We start from the raw sequence: 14,036 nt of genomic DNA on the forward strand, positions 1-14,036 counted from the left end.
TTCAGAGAAAGAGCCGAGGCATCCTAGAGTCATTACAGAGCAATATAAAGAAGTTGATGTAAATTAGAAGTATTTGGTAATCACTTGATGTTTTTTGAGAAAGAAAAGTGCCATTATGTGGCAAGGCAGAAGGATGGCAACTTAGGGAAGCAAGAAACGGATGCATTAGACCAACACAGGAGGATTTCTTGTATGCAGCAAGCTATTTAAAGCTATCTGTGAAAACACTTTCACCCATTTTCTTGTTTCTTTGAAACCCCGGTATTAAGGTTTGATAAAGCACACATGTTCTCCTTTCAGTGATGCCCTGCTTTACTCTCACACATGCGGTAGCTGTCCTCAAAAGCCTGCTTTGTGCTGAAACAAACTCCACTGGAGCAGGTAGAGGTTGCTCAAGGCTCTTTCCACAATCACTATTTAGTAGGAGATTCTTTAATGGAGAGCAATTCCTTGGCAAACAAACAGCAACACCTTTGTAGTCAAACTGTTGTTATGCGCAGATGACCTACTATACATCCAGTTCATCTTTATCACACAAACGAAATTTCCGGCAGAAAGTCTTCAAGAAACACACTCCAACAACTCAATGTTGACAGTGCTAACAATTTCCATGTGCCATCCTTATCATAAACTATTTTCATACATATTTTCAATATTTTTAAAAATGTTTCTTAGAAAATAGTAAAACAAAATACAACTAAAGTTAACAAACTCAGCACACAGATGCTGACTTATGCTAATACGTGACTCCACCGACTGAGTTGCTAAACTACTTGGGGTGGCAGTAACAAAAACCCTTAAAAACTCTTTAAAACATAAACATTTAACTTTTGCAGTCACTCTAGGTTACTTGCTGTGGTGGTAAATTCCAGCATTTTCTAAATTTAGTTGTTTTCTCTGAGGAAATATATACACCTAACATGTCCAGCAAAAGTAAATACAAGAAAATAAAAAAAAGAAGCTTCCTGCTAGAGGTCTGTGCAGCTGCAGCTACCTGTTGTTTGGTGACAGTAAATTTGAAATGTCCTTCTGACAGTAAAACAATTCCCAAAAACTGTTGTACAGTAACTGTTATCTCATGACATAATTTTGTGGAATTTTGTATTTTTTAAAGATTGATGTTGAACCTGGCAACTCTCGCATGTCCTCATCAATTAAAAGCTTTCTGTGTGTCATTAGTTTGATTTGTCAAAACTCATTTCATGCACACATGCTTTATTAAGACAAACTTTTCATAATTTATCTGTATTTTGACAGAAAGTCCTTATACAGTGACAGAAAAAGTCCAGAGTGCTTCACAGATGTTTTCTATCCTGTGAAAGGTGAAGCTGAATAAATATGTGATTCGATTAAATTTTTTTGATCGGTAATTGATTAGAATTACTGTATTGTTGTGATAAACCATCTTCTATTATGTAGCTCATGTCCAAACACACAGACTTACAGAGGGTTGCCGGTGACGGAGCAGGTGAGGGTGAGTGAGTCGCCCTCTCTCAAAATGCCAGAAGGAGGAACAATTCGCACTGTGGGTGCAACTGTAAAGAAAGAGAAATAGGGGTAGAGGGGTGAGTGGGTGTTACATGAGTATGCATGAGTCTTTAACATCTGTTTCCAAGGCAACCAGTCGACGATCCTATGGTTGAGACACCTGTTACCATAAGCAGCCCACCGCTCCTGCAGCTGTTGCACCGCAGTTCAGTAACAGAGCGATGGGAAGCCAAATCCACACTGACGGTCGGTCATTATTGCCAGTTCTCTGGCTGAAGGAACCACCAGCGCGCAGACTAACAAACTGTTGAATATTAATCATTGTGATCTATCAACAAACATTAATATACAAGTGGCAATTATTTGCACCCAAAGACTGATGCAGGAGTATGTGCGGAATATGAACGATATCACCAACTGCAAATATTTATACATGCCTGTGGAATGTTTAGCTCTGTAAAATATTGATATACTGCGGGATAAGAATTATAGTGAACTGTCAGGAATGCTAATATGAGCAGAGAAGAAATACAGTAATTGAAGATTGGTAGTTTGTTAAATAGCAATACAGTAATACTGGAGGAGAAATAGAACTGTATATTACACATCCAGCATCCATTCGATCTTAATATAATATAGTAGGCGTGTGTGATAAACTGTCAACCCAAAGAAGACTATCGAACCCATTGTGGAAGCAAACATGTAATCAATAAAGAAACTTTGCATCAACTCTTTAGTAATAGGAGAAAATCTGATATGTTAGAAGCAAACAAAATGAATTCACATTTATAAAAGCAAATTAGAAGTTCTGGACTTGTTCAAAAAGGATATAAATAACAGCTTTCTGATATAATCCAACTGAAGCATCTACACATTTGTGAAAACACTGCGAATTGGTTTTAAAATAAAAAAAAGTGCTTCTATCTCAACTTATTGCCCTTAGTGAAAATTAACCTTAAGCCAAGGATAAAATTAAATCCCTCTCAGTATGTTTACTTCTTTTGCCTTCCCAAAATGGGCATTAGATTTTAGTGTATACTAACTCATGCAAATAAGCCTGCAATGATCAATCAGTCCAAAAAAAAGGTCCTGGGATCACTGCACATACTAATACGACCCAGGTTCTTTTCAGCTTATACCTCAGGCCAGGATTTTAACCTGGCCACGGGCCTACTTCTGCCAGCTCTCTGCATGACTAGATTTGTATGTATTAGTTTTTAATGAGAGTGGGACTCATACGGGGCATCACTGAATATCACTCTGTTAAAATCCTGGACTGTGTATAAATGAGCTTCATTCCAAAATGAGACATCCACCATTTTAAAAATGAGGCTGCTACTCTGACAAAATTATTGCTGACATTAAAGTAAAACAGTATAATGAATAGCACTGAAGTAGCAACTTAAGTGACAGCAATACAGATGAAATAATGCGCGTTTTTGACATATTTGGCAGTGAACATCACGGTATTTGAAAGGTGGATATAAAGTGCTTTGCTGTAAAGTGCACACACACACACACACACACGCACGCATTTAAATTTGAAAAGAGCCTTACAATACACATCCAGGCGATAATGCCGAATCTTTTTCTGCCCACTCAGTGCAGGGTGGAATGCCTCACAGCTCAGCGCTGCCCCGTTGTCTTTCCTTTCAACAGGGATGCGGATGGTGCTGGAGACACTGAACGTCTTCGAATTGTCCTGCTGGGAGACCACACCTAGAGAGAATAGAAAAAAAAAACGAGGGGACAGAGTGAGTGGAGGGAAGAAATAAAGGTAAAGCGGACAAGAAACAACCTAGAAGCTGAAACATTTCTGGTTTCTCTTTTGACATCATACCTGCGGTGGGAGACGGATAGAGACAAGGAGTAATACAAGACAGAGGAGAGGAAGAGATTTTTAGATGAGAACACGGGGAAAATAGAAGATATTAGCAGAAGGAAGAAGTTAGTGTCTGATGAATGAGCTTTATAGAGCAGGTAACTGTAGGAAAGAGGATGAGTGGTGGGGGACAAATAACAGAGAGAAAGAGAGGAGAAAGCAATTTGCATCTATATTTTATGGCAATTATGAGCAGCAGCACAGTTTGTTTTCAGATAGGAAATCATCTGAATGTTTTGTGAGTGTGCAATTTAAAAAGAGAGAGACAGAGGAGAGGGGAGGATAAAAGAGGAATATGCATAACCCAATTGAGATTTTAACTGAGCTCGACGTGGAGAGAGGGGGACGTCAAAGGAACAGGGTGAGAGAAAAAAGGAGAGAAGGACCTGTAGACGAAAAGCGAGGGCAGCAAAATAAGCATGATAGAAGTGTGTATGTGTGGAATGGTGGGGGGCAGACATGAAAGAGGATGATAACAGTACTAAGGCGGACGCAAAGTGAAAGAAAGATGCAAGAAGAGAGGAGGAGGAGAGACAGAAGGAGGGAGGAGGGACAGCGAGGCCAAACTAACGGGACTGGACATGGTCACGTACTTGGAGTTTGTGCTTGTTTAGGCAGAATACAATATTACTTATAACGCGCTGACTTTTCAATTATTGTCGGCAAGCAAATGAAAGCAGGCCTAATTGAAGCGTGAGAGAGGACAGCGGTGTGTGCAGATGAGCGGGAATAAGAGAGCGGCGGTAAGATAGAGTCTTAATTAAAGAGTGCTTCCCATATCTGTTGGGATCTGCTTCTAACCTTTTGTGTCACAGTTCATTTAACTCAGGGCCAAAAGAGATGCGAGAGTCAGGGAAGGAGAGGGGCAGAAGAGAGGAAACGACGAGTGAACGGAAGGAGGGAAGGGAGAAGAAGAGAAGAAAAAGGAGGAAGAAGCCAGATAGAGGGACGCATTAGGAAACAAGACGAGTCAAGGGAGGCCAAGGTGCAGCTCCTGTCCGTCTCGTTGATTCTTAAAGCCCCGTCCAAGCAGTAACCACGCTCAGGAGCATTACGTCTTTTGTCACCAGCGAAATTCAAAGAAAAAAAGGAAAAGGAGATCAGATGAAAGGGAGGGGGAGGAGTAGAGAGGAAGGACAGGGAGAAGGCGAGACAGAATGACAGTGACAGGTGTGTTCTGAAGAGAGGAAAAGTTGAGAGACTGGATGAAAGAAACACTGAGTGCCAGACAAAAATAGAAGGTAAAAGAATTGATGGCTGACATGAAGTCTGAAAGGGCAAAGCATTGCTCAATGAATGTCCCAAAAACTGTTGACATCAGATTATCTTACATTATTTTGTTGTTATGTGTGTGTTTTTTGAAAGCGCCGAGTATGAATAAATGAATAATAACACAAACCCATCCGACAACAATGTGTCCGTTTGAACAACGTTGTCTGTATTTATTAAAGCTGGAAATAAAACTGAATAAAGAAAATAGTCATAAGATTCAATGAAAAGCGCTTTGCATAGCTTGTTAAAGAGACTTTCTGTTCTCACTATTCAATTGAGCAGGTTTTCTGAGAAAGTCAAATCAAATGTACCACTGCATGCAAATGCTGTTTTAACAGCAGATTTCTTGGGGGTTAAACAGACTAAAAGCTATGGAAAGATAGGTCTCACATGTATTATTGAATGAAGTGCCCCTCTAACTGAGAGAAGCTGTGAGCGACAGTGAGTTAGAAAGAAGTGTAGATCAAGGTAGCAGACTGATAGCTGGATGGCTCATAGATTTATTAGAAGCAAAGAAGAAGGAAGAGTTAGAAGGTGGTGAATTTAAAACTGTGCCTTCGCAAGTCTGAAGAAGAGGCAGAGCGAGACAAGCAGGAAATCTGGAGTGTGTGTAGAATTTGAGCTTTCGTGATATGGCGCGCTTGTCAGATTTTTTTGCAAAAAAAAGTACATTTGAAATAGAATGTTCACTACAGAGGTTAGCAAGAGCAACATGAAAAATATATATGTCTATTTTGTTAGGAAAAGAAGTTGACTAGTGGACATCCAAAGACATAAAAGTGGTTGATGTTCTTCTATGAACTTTAAACCTTTGAAGGTATGGAGCCCAAAAATATTACCGTTCAGATCTCAGACGGTGTATTTGATTTGTAGGATTTATATTGCCGCTTATAAATATTGGAAAGAACAATGGATCAAAATAAAAGAACCAGACACGTAGGAGAAATTTTAACAGTCCTCAAGCCCAGACCCTCATTTCTCCACCCATTAACTATCCATCCATCTTAACCAGCTCCCATCAAATGATCCATCTGCCAGTCCTGCTGTCAACCCATCAATCACCAATCCTTTTATTCTTCTTTTATTCAGCACTCAACCTTTGATATCATCCTACCATTCCACTTCACCTGCCCTATAATATCACATTAACTTTCTCATTTATCTGTCATAATTATCTAACCCTCCATCAGTCCATCTGTCAGCTACGTCCTGGTACCTGGTATCTCCCGGCCATTACGCATCCAACGCAGGGTGGCGGCCGGCTTGCTTCTCGGCGACACACAGGTGAGCTCCACCTCTCCGCCCTCCACAGCCTCCTGCTTCACCTCCACCGTTGGCGTCTCTGGGGGCACCAGAACAGAGAGCGTGGCCACCTGGTGGTGCGTCGCATCCGTGTAGAGCTGGCAGAAGTAGCCACCCTCATCATACACGCTGACGTTGGTCAGTGTGATGCGCACCAGCCGTGGTGTGAAGAGCACCATCTGGAAGCGGTCGTCCTTCAGAGCTGCAGTTGGGGCGAAGACAAAGGAGAAGGTAGACAAGGGATGAATGTTGGGGCAGAAATTAAACAGCACAGACAGGTATTGTTGAGGAGGAGGGGGACGGAGTTGGGAAAGAAAGGAAGAGTGATGGAAATGACAAAGAAGGTGTGGTGTAAGTGACAGGAGCAGTGGCAAGAACAGGGAAGAGGGGTGGTGAGTACAATAGGCACTGCCATAAAAAAGCCCTGTCTCTTTAATGTGAAACATTAAATTTAAATAAATACTAATCCCTGTATTAATATAAAAGAGAGTAAAGGTATAAAGAAAGCGAAAACAGCACCAACAAAAATAAAATCCCTTCCCTTTGGGTCAGTATAATTGATTTTTTTTTTTTCAGATTTTTCTGAAAAGGAACACAGTGTATCAAGAATTGTTTTCGTCATGGTGCTGTGTTTACTTGAAATACACACACACACACACAGACACACACACACGCACACGCACACGCACACAAGCTAAAAGAGTCATATTCTAGGGAACTTTGCTTTAATTCACTTTACAGGCAGGCTTTTACTTGCATAATTTTGAATTTGTGTTTTGATGAGAAGCATCTAAGGGAGCTGCTTTGAAGCTTACTCACAAACTCCATTATTCGATTCTCCACAAGTGTAAGCTGTTAAATTATTGACAAAACATTTCTACCAGGGAAAACCTATCTAGATAGACTGAAATGTTATTTCCTTTAACTTCATTGTTTAGCCTTACACTGTGTAAATGTTAACCGTTTTCTCTTTCTAGATGGCTGGTTGTAAATGTTTCTGCCCCACCAAACTCATTTTCAGTCAACATTTGAAGCAACAGAATCTGCAGAGCAATTAATTTCTGTAAGTCAGCCTACAGCAACCTGTGCACCTGTGTCAGTCTTATTCAGCCAGGTTGTAATTTTGTGGCAACTTTTAGTTGTTAGTTTTCTGAGTTTTACATGGAAAGATGATATTTACATTCTGCTTTGTTGGTTTAGATGTCAAAATCACTCACGACATGATGCACAAAGTAGCAAAAAAGGCTCTAATTGGTATACTTCTTTTCTAACCCAGGGAAAAAATTGTCACCCTGTCTCCTAAAAATACATTCCAAACAACTGTATTGCAATCTCAGTTACATTTTGAGGAAAATGTATTTTATAGTCGATTACGTTCTTTTGTGTCATATTATAAATACATCCTTTTCAGCTCATTTTCAGCGCATTTTCAATTATATATAGGATGGCTTGGGACTAGTAACCCAGAAAATGGAGGACACGATTCAAAAATTGTCTGTCTGTGACCCTGTGATGGACTAGCGACCCACACCCCCGACCCTACAAAGGATGATGGGGTATGTAGATAATGGACAGATGGATGGATGGAGTCGTAGTTTAACTAAATCCATGCTATTCTGCTAAACCTAATGGAGCAGCTTTAGTGCCTAAATTCACCAAAGAGCAAGAGAAAACGGAGAGGAACAAAAGTCCCACACAGCCCACGAACTACAGTCTTCTGGGTGAAAGGTCTGTTGCAGACTTAGACCTCCATCTTTTCACACAGACTTTGTAGTTTTTTCAAACTGGAAACATTTTCTAGTCTGGCACACTTTGGGGAGCAAATAAGCTTCTTTCTAAATGTAAATGAGAATACAGTTTAATTGTATCGGAATATACTTTTTGTTAAACAGTTGCGCCTACAGTCGTGAATAAAAGTTCACATGCACTTGTAGAGACCATGTATATCATAGCAGTCTTATCCACTGACTCCAATAACTGAATGTTCTCGGATGGAATAGAATAGAATAGGTTTTTTTTGTCATCATACAAACAATTATGCATTTTGGTTCTTTCATGGTTTTATAGCAAGTCTTCTGGAAATGTGACAGAATCTGCTTTGCCAAAAAAAAAAAAAACATACAGCAATGCAAAATTTTGGTAAAAATTCCAATGGCCAGTTTCTCCTCAATAGGGCACTTTTGGCAGCCGTCTACAAGCTCCTAGCAAGCTTCCGGTTGTATCCTTAACCACTCCTCTCGACAGAATTAGTACAGAAACTTAGTTTGTTTCAACACAGACTTGATTGTTCATTACAGTCCAGAGGTTTTTGATGGGGTTTAAGTCTGGACTTTGGGAGGAACATACCCTAATTCCAGTCTGATTTAGTTATTTCTTTACCACTTTTGATATGTGTTTGGGGTCATTGTCTTGCTGTAACATCCAACTTTCTGGGTGATGATTTTAGGTTTCCCTGAAGAACGTGGAAGTAATCCTCCTTCATCATTATTCTATTTACTTTGTGTAAAGTACCAGCTCCAATGGCAGCTAATCAACCTCAAAGGATAATATTTGTTTCATCTGATCACAGAACTTTCTTCCAGAAGGCCTTTTCTTTGTCCATACGATCAGCGGCAAACTTCAGTCAAGTCTTTCGGTGCTGCCTTTAGAGGAAGGGCTTCCGTCTTGCATGGCATGGTGAAAACAAGCTTGATTGTTGACACTGACACCTGTGTTCTAGCATATTCCAATCAATTGCAGACCTGCTGTATGGTGATTCTGGGTTGACTCTTGACCATCCTGATGAATTGTCGTGTTTGTGACTGACTCTGATGAGTGTGTCAAATGGGCCCTATTTAATTTGGCTCAGAGTCACCAGTTGTAGTCATTCAAAATCACTCATGAGAAGTAGAGAGGCCATGCCACTAAGAAAATTTGATTTGTATGGCTTTCTACATCACTAAACTTGAAAATTCAAGCTGTATGCATATTCTTAACCCAGCAGATTTTGTCATATTTCCAGAGAACCGATAATGCAAGCTTGTTTTTTTGTGTGACAAAGATGTGTTTCAATTATTTCATCATAGAAAATTAGGCATTAAAGGATTCACTGGGAACTCACAACTGCCACGATACACATGGTCTTTGCAGGTGGATGCAAACTTCTGTTCACAATTGTACACTATGTTCCATGTGGGCAGCAATTCAGAGCTCTGGAACCAGACTAGCGCAAAACTGAATAAAGTACAAGAATGTGAAGTCATATCAGTTAAGATCTGTAGGTTGAGGGCCACTTAAAGGCCAAGAAAGTAACAGCTGCTGCAACAATTTGTACAAATTACAAGTAAGATTTGTACTTTGGGCTTGGAATTGCAGGTTTGACTGTGCACCACATTTCAGCTAAATGACATTGGCCCAGCCTGATTGCACATAAGAATACTTTACAAAAAACACAATGCATCCTTATTATTTAATGTCTTCAGTACATGTTTATTTTTATGTGTATCTTGGAAAATCGGCGACACAGTGGTTAGCATGTTGCCTCACAGATTGAAGGTCCTGGGTTCAAATCTCTTCTACCAAAAGTCCAAAGACATGCTAAGGCTAAATGGTGGTTCTAAATTGTCTGTAGGTCTAAATGTGGGTGTGCTTGGTTGTCTATCGCTGCCCCAGCAGCCATACAGAGAATAAAGTGGTATCTAGAAAATGGATGGATCAGTGGATCATCTACCTTTCTACAGGCAGTACATAGCAAGCATATCAAACAACACAAGGGAAGCAAGGACTGCTGTAATTTAGTGTATGATATTTTCAGCTTTGGAATCAGAATTTCTTGGCCTCAAGATAGTTTGCGCTGTATTAGCAAACAGCCAGTTCTATCTCTCACGGTCTGGAACCAGAGTGAGTTTTCACCCTCTAATTTGTGATGTCACTCCCCTGGACAACTCTGCAGCGGAAAAAATTGCAAAACATGGGAGAAATAGCACTGTGACTGCACCACAGATGATTTGCTGCTCTGGAATTGATAGTGAAGCTAAATCTAAAGCTTGGTTTGATATAAAAAGTTCAGAGAGAGTTTGCAAAGTCAGTCTCGACGGAGAGGCTCCAGGCCTTACATTGATACAGCATAACAGATGTCTTGGTTCTCTCATTTCCAGCTTTGAGGGAGAGCACTGTTCATTTTCCCAAACACTGATTGGACGATCCTAAACTAGAATGTATTCATTCATTCTCTTTGTAACTGCTTTCTTTATTCCCCTATAAGCCATTTTCTAATTAGTGTCTAGAATTTTTATTGCTCATCTTATTAGGTTTTCATCATGATTGTTTTACTTGCTGTGAAGAATTTGGTAACTCTTTTCAAAAGTACTTTGCAAATATAGCTTATTGTGCAACCAAAATCATTTTCAGAATGCTATTACACTGAGTGGTGTGGTGCAATGAGCAAGTGAGAGATGAGCTAAATGCTACAGTTACACATAGGGTAAACACTGCTATTCAGACTATGGAAAATAACTAGAGACAGCAGCTTTCTAAACTCAACAGTTCCACAACCAATCTTGAACCTCAGACCAATGAGCTACAATCAGAGACTGCACAGTGCACAAAGGAGGATAACAAAGAAAGGACAGTGACAGAAAGGACGAGAAGAGGTGAACATATAACAATTTTCCTTTTGTTGCTAAAGAAAGAGTAGAATCAATGAGGAGAAAATGCTGATAGTAACAAATAACGCTAATAACAGTCTGTGGATGACAGTGGCTCGATGTATATAGATTCTCATAAATACCTGCGAGACTCACTTTGTATTGACTTGACAATGAAACCTCCCTTGCTCTTCATCTCTATTTTATTCTGTCTCTCTCCTCTTTACTTTGTGTTAGATTTGGCTCACGGACAGAAAAGCAGACACTTTCTTATATAATACGTAGCCTCCTGTAGCACAATTAACCGCATGACACAGACAGAATAGCCATTGGCCTCTCTGGATGTTCACGCATGTGTATGCATTAGAGACAGTGGGGGTGAGGAATAAGAGAAATAAAGTAATATGAATACATAATGCGGCAGGTGGCATAAAATATTATATAGATAGGAATAGAAATCAACAGGAGACTGAAGGAGTGGCCCAGAGCAATGCAGTTAGCCCACTCTTCCTCCAAGTACACCACACTAATCTCTCCACCCCACTCCCCAAATTTCCCTTCCACCGGATGGCAGCGAGAGCATTGTTAGAGAGCTATTCCCCACAGATAGGTAAATCTTTTTTTTTCCCTCACTGCACTAAATGGCAACTAAATGTCAGACTTCCGTTCAAGTCCAAGTTCACCTTTATTGTCCCGTCTCATTTGCATGCTGGGGAGAGCTGGCGATAGGAGGAGAAATAGAGATATGGACCACTGAGGAGAAAGGCTCCATTTGGTTAGTTCCACTGCTCTATTATAGCTATCTGTCCCTGCAATCTCATAAAACACACCCTTGACTGGTTGCTCGCTTGCAAAACAGGCAGCCTAATTCACTGCACTTTCTGCAGCAGCTAGTGTGGAATGGGTCGGCAGAGAAAGGCCTTAGTTTGTTAGCCTGTAATCTGGGTGGCAGATGGGCAATAGGAAAGCGATGGAGCAAATGTGGAGGCAAAAAAAAGACAGAGTGAGATGAAATTTACACTCCGAAAATCTCCCTGGTGAGAGTTTTTGGTGCTTACAAGAGCCAAATAGCCATCTAGACTTCGTACCTTGTTCTAAAGTTTGGATTATTTCCAACTGTTGTGCTTATTCACTCCACTGCTGTGTGACTCTTAACCCTCTACAATTTCTCTTCTTTTCTTTATTTAAAATTAAGTCTGTCTTTAATTCCAGCCTACACATCCCTTTTACCATCAAGCTCTGATTAGACTTCATCATGCTTTCCGAGGGGTGCAAGTCTATGTCTCGTGGGAGAGCAGACAAGGCGATTCTGTCTGTGTACCTAATGGACCTTACCGAGGGCGCTGATCTGATAGAAATTGGGGGGGGGGGAGCTGAAAATATGGTTTCTGAAAGCAGCAACCTCATCTGCCCTAATGATTCTGCTCAGTGATCGAGACAACTAACAAGTAAAGGAAAAGTGTGTGCAGCAGAAGGAGGTCTGTACCCGTGAATATTAAAATGATGTAACGCATGATGTGAGGCAACTATTTTGTATCAAGTATTTCATCCTAATCCTGGAATTCTGTTCGTAAAATCTTCAGTGACTTCTATTATGTCAGAGACTGCTCCCCTGAGAAACGTGGGAGTCTCAATCGCTGAAGCAGTGTAATTACTAAGTGCTAGCTACTGATTAGAAAGCTGAAAAATGTGTTCAGTGCAAAATTCACATACATAAATACCATACCATAAGATTACAAGTATAAATTAAATATGTCTTTGAGTTGCATTTTTTAAATCTATTTTTTTAATGCTGGTAAAAAAAAAAAAAAAAAAAAGGTCTAGCAGATTTTAATTATTTTGAGCATATTTCACCTTGCAATAAGCCCCAGATGCATGAGCACTGCTGGAAATGCCTTTTAAATTAATTCCTCCTGATCATACGGAGGTTTAACTGCAAGGTCAGCTACAGAAAATCAGCTATTGATCGTACAGCCACTCATTAACATTTGCACAAGTCTTTATATTCAACACATTGGAGAACATCCTCCTACTTAGTGGAACAGATTTCTTTCATTTGGATTTATTTACTGATTCACACACTGGAAAGACAGTTAAAGGCTGTGTGAAACGAGCGCTGACATGAAAATCTTTATCTGTCGGGAGCTTAAACCCATGACTCCAATACAAACACTGCAATACCACAATATTCAGTTAAAATCGTGGTTGTCTGGTTCTGAGTTCAACTCAATTAAGATGAATTCAAGGATGACTGACAGTTTAAAAATATGGCCGGAGAAATAGTAGCAGATTGAGATTAAAATAATAATGTGTACAATACTTCGGAGCTCAGTGACATTCAGTTAGAGCAGCTTGAGTGAAGTTAGTTCAGCAAACAGACTCTCTCTCTCGCTCTCTCTCTCTTCTGTCTAGACCAAGCTGGGAATTTTTCTTCTTTTTGGCTTAGTCAAGCACAAGAGAGACAACGCTCCGACTGTTCAGGAGAAAGAAAAAATTCGATCTTGGTATGTCCATTAACTGTTGAGCAGTGTCCACAGCAGAAAGCTCCTTAGATGAGCAAGTGCTTCTTCAGCAGGGTTTGTTGTTTCTGTTTGGCCGCTCAGCCCACCAGTTACAGATAATTTCTACACTGGATCTCTGCAGACTTCACTTTAGGTATGATTTTGAAAAAAAGAAAAAGTAACTGCTGTGCAAAACAATATGCTTAGACAACCCACACACAGATTTCTGCTGCTCCTTTGCTAATAAAAAGCTACAGTATATCTAGAGAAGACAAATTATTTCCTAATTGGATTTTGTTAAGAGGTTTTCATGTTTGTATGTACTGTATTTGCATCTGTCGAGCATTAGATATTTACCTTTACTGATCAGGCAATGTGCTTGTTTTCATATAACTTGAAGGAAGAGCTGTTTTAAACCCAATGCAGGGTACTTGTCAGGTAGCGAGGCTGGCAGTGTCTCATGAGCTTGAACTGGCACAGACTCAAATTAATCTTTAACTTAACCCTGAACAGTTGAAAGCCAGTTTGACACCATCCCCAAGCGAATGTCATATCACATAGATTACGCAAAGCATAAATACCTATTGCAAAACCACAAATCATAATGCATTTTTTTTGCTTCAATTAAGCTGCCACGCACACATTTCAAAGGCTGTGTTTAATACCCTTGATCACTGTTCTTTTGCTCAGAGGTTTCCCAGCAGCTCTTACACAAAATCTGGCTAAGGTGGCAACTTTTGCCCTTAATTAGTAAGAGAAAAACATCTAGTGTTTGCCTACCCCGAGGCCATCAATGAAATCTGCCTTCATTATAATATTGGTTACAATAATAATTTGCCATAAAGCTGCCTTTAAAAAAAACATGTGATTGCCAAGGCCATGCTTCTAATGAGGAGTTTAATAAGCTCTGATCTCGTCACCGGGGTTAACAGTGGATTATGCAGAGAGCTTCAAACTACGCTGTTT

The 14,036-nt window shown here is 40.1% G+C and overlaps 1 protein-coding gene across 4 annotated transcripts in view; it reads right to left on the reverse strand.

The window, feature by feature from the left end:
- Window positions 1-14,036, reverse strand: part of cadm4 (cell adhesion molecule 4) — a 146,638-nt gene that overhangs the window by 17,192 nt on the left and 115,410 nt on the right. For all 4 annotated transcript variants that reach the window (XM_051956658.1, XM_051956660.1, XM_022193142.2 and 1 more), the window contains exons 3-5: window positions 5,859-6,146; window positions 3,046-3,207; window positions 1,445-1,535 (exon numbers count right to left, since the gene is read on the reverse strand). In XM_051956658.1, the coding sequence (XP_051812618.1) occupies window positions 1,445-1,535; window positions 3,046-3,207; window positions 5,859-6,146 (541 nt within the window). The remainder of the gene's footprint in view (window positions 1-1,444; window positions 1,536-3,045; window positions 3,208-5,858; window positions 6,147-14,036) is intronic.

Source organism: Acanthochromis polyacanthus, chromosome 12 (genome assembly GCF_021347895.1).
Source record: "Acanthochromis polyacanthus isolate Apoly-LR-REF ecotype Palm Island chromosome 12, KAUST_Apoly_ChrSc, whole genome shotgun sequence".
Lineage (NCBI taxonomy): Eukaryota > Metazoa > Chordata > Actinopteri > Pomacentridae > Acanthochromis > Acanthochromis polyacanthus.